Here is a 7,679-nt window from a genome sequence, read left to right as displayed (position 1 = left end):
GTACAACTGTTGCAAGTTTTGCTAATTTATGCGCTACTTAGTTGGCTACTCTCTCTCTTGTTTACTGTCGTACAGTATTGATTTTTTAAGAAAAATAATAATTTATTTTATATCAACTTAACTTTGTTTCTCACTACAATAATGCTAGTTAGTTCTCTTCTATTCCAAGAAAGATAGATTTTCAGTAGCATAAATACTTTTATATATATATATATAAACTAACAATTTAATTTTTATATATGGTTAATATAAAATAATTTTATATGTATATTAAATTATTATAACGATATATTATTAAAAATAATTATTTTTTATATTGATTATGTGATAATTATTTGAATAATTATCCAAAACAACAGACATTACTACATAAAATATTCTTTTACTATTAATGTATTAAAATTAAAGTCATAGACTAACTAAAATGACATTTCCAAGCCTACTATTCATTTCACCTTTTGAATGGACTCACAAACTCTGAACGAAGCTGCTGAGTGGTTTCCATGTTCTAACCACCTTCATTTCCTTTCCTTGCTGCCTACCCTATATATATGTGTATGTTCTCTCTTCTTCCTAAGTCTTCCAAACTGAGCTATAACTCTCTCTTACTTCATCTATCAATCCAATTCCTTTTCCATTCCCATCAATAATCATTCTCTTAATTAATTATTCACATTACTACAATCATGCCACAGGCTCCCATTCAGTACAACAACATCCAAAATGACGATGATGATAATTATGATAACAATAACAAGAAAGCACTGAAATACATTGAGGATGTTACGAGCAAAGCTGATGAAATCCAAGAAAGGGTAATTGAGGAGATCCTTAAATCAAGCGCTCATGTTGAGTACCTTGAAAGGCATGGCCTAAATGGTCGCACAGACAGGGACACATTCAAGGAGGTGATTCCTGTCGTCAATTATGAGGATTTGAAGCCAGAAATTGATCGTATTGCTAATGGTGATTCCTCACCTATTTTGTGTTCCAAACCCATATCAGAGTTCCTCACTAGGTATACCCATTTTTTAATCCATTCATGAAGATTTACTTTATGTGTGTGCGTGTTTTTTTTTCTCATAAAATTCAGACTAAATATACTATTGTCTAAACATCTCTGTTGAGCCGTTTTTCTAATTTATACAATAATATTAAGTGAATAAGTGTTGTTCAAGTGTTTTCCCTCAATATGCTTTTTTTTTTAATTTTATGTTGATTATAAAAAAATTTATGTAAATTTAAAAAATAATAGTAATTTTTAGAGACATAATTGGAACTTAATTAAAAAATACTTTGTATTTCTCTCTATATGGAACACAATAAATATTAAAAAATTATAATTTAATAGTTAAAAAATCTATAAAATTAATTTGAAATGGTCAAGCTAAGTTTCACTATTCATAATCATTATTAAAAATCATTTCTATAGGATTGAGTGATAGTAACATCAAAACAAGGCATGAGAGAAACCAAACACTCTGATCATCCTCTTCATTATAAGTATAAATTATTCAAATCTTCCTCACTCTTTTTTTTAAATGAGAAACTAAAAAATGATAATAACTGAGATATATGATTTGTTAGCTATGTATATTTAGTTAATTATGATTATTGCGGTATCTTTTAGTGGATAAATACGTCTTTATCTTTGTACTTCATATTTGTTTTCTTCTATAAATTTGATTTTCATCATGGTTAACTTCATTTTAGAAGAAACAAAAGTTTTTTTTTTTTAATTTCCCTTTTTTACGAGGCAACCGCATAATTTCATGGCATTTTTTTATTACAAAAAAAATAAAAATTTAATTTTTATGTACTATAAAATAATTTTATACATGCATCTAATTATGTAATATCACATCAATAAAAATAACAATTTTTTACATTGGCTACGTGAATAATCATCTAAAAATTAGATGTGATTAAAAATATTTTACATTCTGGTTACTTTAAAATTAAACTAAAAAGATAATAGCCTAAACTTTTGAAGAGTGATTTCTTACGATATTCTTTCATTCATGTACTAATTTTTAATAGTACACTTAATTAATAAGATTATTTTAAGAATAATAACTTATCTGAAATACTGGAGTGCTTCTTTCACTTATGCCAAAAGGAGAAAAAATAAAATAAAATTAGAGAAGTACTTTTGAAACATGCATGTGGTGAGATTTATTAGTGTCCAAAAATGCGGAGATACTTAAGATTTTTATAAGATTCTGATTTTGGAATATTCGGTTGAGTCAAGGTGTATGTGTGTGTTGATAAAGTAGTGAACGCTTAAGTTGTTTATATGTTAGACGAGATTTATATTGGAGTAAAGTTTACCGGTCGTTTTTGTAGTTTGGCAGTTTCTAGTTAATTAGGATTATGGATGGCAATTGTGAAAGAGCATAATTAGTTAAAAATGAAGAAATATTCACTTTTTAAGATATTTTGAAAATTGATTGTTATTTATAAATAAAGTTTTGGATATAAGTGTGTGTAACGCGCAGCTCCGGCACATCCGGTGGGGAGAGAAAGCTGATGCCAACAATAGAAGAAGAGCTAGGGAGAAGGACATTACTTTACAGCCTATTGATGCCGGTAATGGACCAATTTGTACCAAACTTACACGAAGGCAAAGGCATGTACTTCTTGTTCATCAAATCAGAGACAAAAACCCCAGGTGGACTCGTAGCACGCCCAGTTCTAACAAGCTATTACAAAAGCTCACATTTCAACAACAATAACTCTTCTCATAAGAACCCTCACAAAAACTACACTAGCCCTAATGAGACCATCCTCTGCCTAGACTCTTTCCAGAGCATGTACTCCCAATTGCTCTCTGGCCTTCTCCAGAGCCACCAAGTCCTCCGAGTTGGCGCCGTCTTCGCCTCCGGATTCATCCGCGCTATTAAGTTTCTCGAGAAATTTTGGGCCGATTTGTGTCGCGACATTCGGACCGGCACAATTGACCCCAAAATTAGTGACACTAGTGTTAGGGAGGCTGTGATGAGAATTATGAAGAGGCCAAATCCAAAGCTTGCTTCTTGTATTGAAGGTGAATGCATGAAGGGGTCGTGGAAAGGGATAATTACTAGGTTGTGGCCTAATACAAAATATGTTGATGTTATTGTGACAGGGACCATGGCTCAGTATATTCCTATATTGGATTATTATAGTAATGGTTTGCCTCTTGTTTGTACCATGTATGCTTCTTCTGAGTGTTACTTTGGGATCAATTTGAATCCTTTGTGTGACCCAGAGAAGGTTTCATATACACTAATTCCCACCATGGCCTACTTTGAGTTCTTGCCTCTCAACAAGATGAATGGTGGTAATGGACATAGCAATAATTCAAATAATCAATTGGTAAAGGAAGATCTCGTTGACCTTGTAGATGTAGAGTTGGGTCAAGAATATGAGCTTGTGGTAACCACCTATGCAGGTAAGTCACAATTCTCTCTTAAACTTTATGCTATTATATTTTCGTAAAAATATTGAGAATTAATTTAAGAGTAATGCTAGAGGGCCAGCAATTTTTGTGATTGTTAGCCATCAACTAGCCATCAATGATGATTTGATGGTGTGAGATTGGTATGAGATTTCATCCAATGGCTCACCTTCCTCTGCTGGTTACATGCTGGCCAAAATTCAATAAAACTGCTGGCCCCCTAGACTTTTCCTTAATTTAATTTGGTTTAGCCAATATTTTTTTTGAAAAAAACTGTTAATCTTTGTTCATCTATTATTTTATTAGCTAATTCTTGGTTAAAAAAATCAGGTTTTAATTTTAACAAAATTGTATATCCTCCATTTCAAAATAATATTTAATTTACAAAAAAATTATATATAAAAAGTTATTGCCTCTGTTCAAAAGTAAGTGTTATATATATATATATATATATATATATATATATATATATATATATATATATAACATAATTTACAATTAAGTATTTTAAAAATAGATGAAATATCATACATTAAAAAAAGTATTTTTTTTCCATTAAAATGATGGATACTAGACAGACACGCGCACACACAAAATTAAGACTTTTATCCCAAGTACATTGAATTGTCCGGATAGTATATATTAAGCTCTCAATGATATTGAGAAGTGTCTTCCTAACATATGAACGACATATTTTAAAAGTATTATAAAAAATATTTTATTAAAAATTATTAAAAGGACAATTTTTATGTTTTTAATATATTTAATATATTTAAAATTAAAAAACTTTTATTATACTCTTAAAATATATCTTCAAAATACAAAATAACTAAATTCTTTTAAGAATACTATCTCTCTTTATTTTCCTAAAACATAAATTCAAATAAAAGAATTCTAGAAACACTTTTTAAATTATTTATATAACTATAGTACATGTACAATAAAAATAAATAATAAATCATTTATTCATATAGAATATATGTTAAAATATAAAATATACATTAAAAATATATAAAACAACATATATATTTATATATAAATACATAAAGACTAATTTAATTGATAGCAAATTTTTAATAATTACATAACATTTTTGTTATTGATATACTTCTGGCTCACAACTTATTTACCACCAGTTATTTGAAATTTTAAGAAGTTCTAAATCATGGTTTAAAGAAAAGGAAAAAGAAAAAATGTTTTGTACATTGTATATATTATTATACATAAATCATAATTCGGGAAAGAGTTTAAGTTATCATCAACTATTTTTTAGTTAACATGTAATTTATATTCTCATTTTTACTCTATTTCAAAAAATAAATAAAAAAATTTTAATTACTTGATTTTTTCTTTTCTTATGTTAAAAATATGTTGATTATAAAACTGTTGGACATGTAACATAATTTATAATATTTTGGAGGCTCCTAAAACTAAAGCAGATGTACTATATATTAATCTTTTCAGAAAGAGATAATGAGATTTTTTTGTGACTGACAAAAATATTTGAGTTTATTATGCTGCTTATGTTATCCATTCTTCTAAACAAAAGCTAATTTTCACTACAAGATAATATCTTTTTGTTCTTCTTTCTAATGAAAAAATGTTTTCTACATAAAATCTAGTTTATTTTGATAAACTTCTTACAATAATAATTAAATAATATTATGCAATTTTGCTCAGGGCTCTATAGGTACCGAGTTGGTGACATACTCCGTGTAGCAGGATTCAAGAACAAGGCTCCTCAATTCAACTTCGTCTGTAGAAAGAACGTCGTCCTGAGCATAGATTCCGACAAAACCGACGAAGTCGAGCTACAAAACGCCGTCAAGAGCGGTGCAAACCACCTCAAACAATTCGGTGCAACGGTCACAGAATACACAAGCTGCGTGGACACTTCCACCATCCCAGGACACTACGTCTTGTTCTGGGAGATCAACACGCATACTAAACAAACCCTAAACACAGACAAGAATATTTCTTCGTCTGTGTTTAAGGAATGTTGTCACGCTGTTGAAGAATCCCTCAACAGCGTGTATCGCCAGGGAAGGGTGTCGGAGTCTATTGGGCCGTTGGAAATCAAGATTGTGGAGAATGGTACTTTTGATAAGCTTATGGATTTTGCTTTGAGCCAAGGTGCATCAATAAATCAGTACAAGACACCACGGTGTGTGAAATATGCTCCCATTGTGGAACTGTTGAACTCAAAAGTGGTGTGTAGCTACTTCAGTGAAAAATGTCCTAAGTGGGTTCCTGGTCACAAGAGATGGTGCAATAACAATTTTGAATGAAAATTAATAATGATGATGATGCTGCTGCTTAATTAGTACTGAGCTACTATATATTAGTTTAGTTCTAAAAAAGGAATTTTCTTTTAATTGCGAGGTTTCTTAGATTAACTCATAGGAAAGCCATCCAATCATTAAGTCAAGATGTAGCCTTTGAAGTTTATTATTATCATGAAAAATATTATTTATAAATAAATTAACTACTCAAATCAGTCATTATATATTTATGTATAAATATATGTGTATTTTATTTATTTTTAATTTATATTTTATATTTTAATATATATTTTATATTAATAATTAATTTTAGTGACTAATTTTAGTATATACATAACATAATTATATGAACATATATGTATGCAATCTAGTGAAAGAGCTTAATAGATAATTACTAATTTCTCATAGCTATCTATTTTGGAATAAAGGTGACTAATACTCACGTGAAGATATATCTAAAAAAAATAGATAATTTATGTATATATATATATATATATATATATATATATATATATATATATATATATTTAATTAAACTATTTAACATAATAATATATGTCCACACATCTTAGTTATTATTTTTATAAGATAATATTTTCATATAATAGTACCATTTTAAAAAAGAAAAGTATAAGAAACTAATTTTATATGCAACCAACTTATTAATATATAGTGGTCAACTTTTTAAAAAAATTTAATTTTAAAATTTCAAAAACTAGTTATCTTTTATCTCCCTTTCACCTTTCTTTTTTTTTCCTTCACGTCTCTTCTTCTTCTTTTCTCTTTTTCTCTCCTTTTCACCTCTCTTCCCATTATTATAGTAGAAGCATTTTCTCCTGCTATTTTGTGCCTCTCTTAGTCCCTGGATTGTGTTGTGTCACTGCAATCTTGGTGTGTCAGCTCTCCTGCAACTCTCATAAATGTGGAAGTTGTTGTGTTTGTACTTATCTCACCACGTTTTAGAGCTCTCATTGTCGTTGAGTTGTGTATTTCGTGGCTCATAGATGTGGTGCCTCTACTACTTGTTGTTTTTCTTGTGAAAGAGTGGTTAGCGTCCATCCTTCCTCAAAAATAGTCACGTTGAACGTAACTCACAATTCTCCTGTGTTCTCATTTGAGCATTTGGATCACAATCAATTTTGCAGCGTCAATGGCTTCATTAATTGATGAAAGGGACTCGAATATGGTCACTTTGTCTGTGAATTATCCTTCTCTTGAAGACAATGTTGAGGGTGTTAATCTTGTCCCTTGTCAACATTATGATCATGTATGTTATCTAATATTTAAAATTTTGGATGGTTTTTTCATGTTAGTTTAAATGTTTGTATTGTTTGGGTTTGGATTTTTTAAGTTAGGTTTTGTATGTTTATGTGACAAGCATGTTGGATGTTTCATGAATGTGGGTAGTTATTTGTTGTTAGGTTTTGGATGTTTATTTTTGTACGCATTTTGGATGTTTCTTTCTGTTGTATAATGTAAATTTTTTGTCTGAATTTGGATATTTATTAGTTATTAGATTGTAGATGTTCCTTTCAGGTCATATTCAAATGTTCTTTCTTAAACGTTTTGGTTGCTCTTTTATTTAGTTTTTTCTAGTAGTCTCATTTATTTGGTTATATATGATTTATTGATGAGGTTTCATATGTTATATAGCAGACATTTTGGAAGTTTTTTTTGTTATATAGTTGATATTTTAGTATGATTTTGCATTTTTATTGGTTGGTTGATTTCAGATGTTTTTTCTTATGTTTTGTTTTAACATTTTGAATTTTTCTTCTTTGTCTTTTCTAAGGGTTCACATTTTCGTTGAATTTGGATGTTTTTTATTTTCAGTTTTCGTATGTTTATTTAGCAAGCATTTTGAATGTTTCTTTTTTATATATATAGGACGTTTTCAGTATGAATTCGGATGTTTATTAGTTGTTAGATTTCGGATTTGTAACACCCTACCACGTAAA

The 7,679-nt window shown here is 29.1% G+C and overlaps 1 protein-coding gene across 1 annotated transcript; it reads left to right on the top strand.

The window, feature by feature from the left end:
- The first annotated feature begins 489 nt into the window (after window positions 1-489).
- Window positions 490-5,919, top strand: LOC112789701 (indole-3-acetic acid-amido synthetase GH3.6). Its single transcript, XM_025831718.2, has 3 exons — window positions 490-1,018; window positions 2,499-3,433; window positions 5,120-5,919. Exons 1-3 carry the CDS (start codon window positions 687-689, stop codon window positions 5,725-5,727), a joined length of 1,875 nt encoding a protein of 624 aa, XP_025687503.1. The 5' UTR covers window positions 490-686; the 3' UTR covers window positions 5,728-5,919.
- The last annotated feature ends 1,760 nt before the right edge of the window (window positions 5,920-7,679 follow it).

This window comes from Arachis hypogaea, chromosome 3, assembly GCF_003086295.3.
Source record: "Arachis hypogaea cultivar Tifrunner chromosome 3, arahy.Tifrunner.gnm2.J5K5, whole genome shotgun sequence".
Taxonomy (NCBI): Eukaryota; Viridiplantae; Streptophyta; class Magnoliopsida; order Fabales; family Fabaceae; genus Arachis; species Arachis hypogaea.
This window is presented reverse-complemented; position numbering and strand designations above follow the sequence as displayed.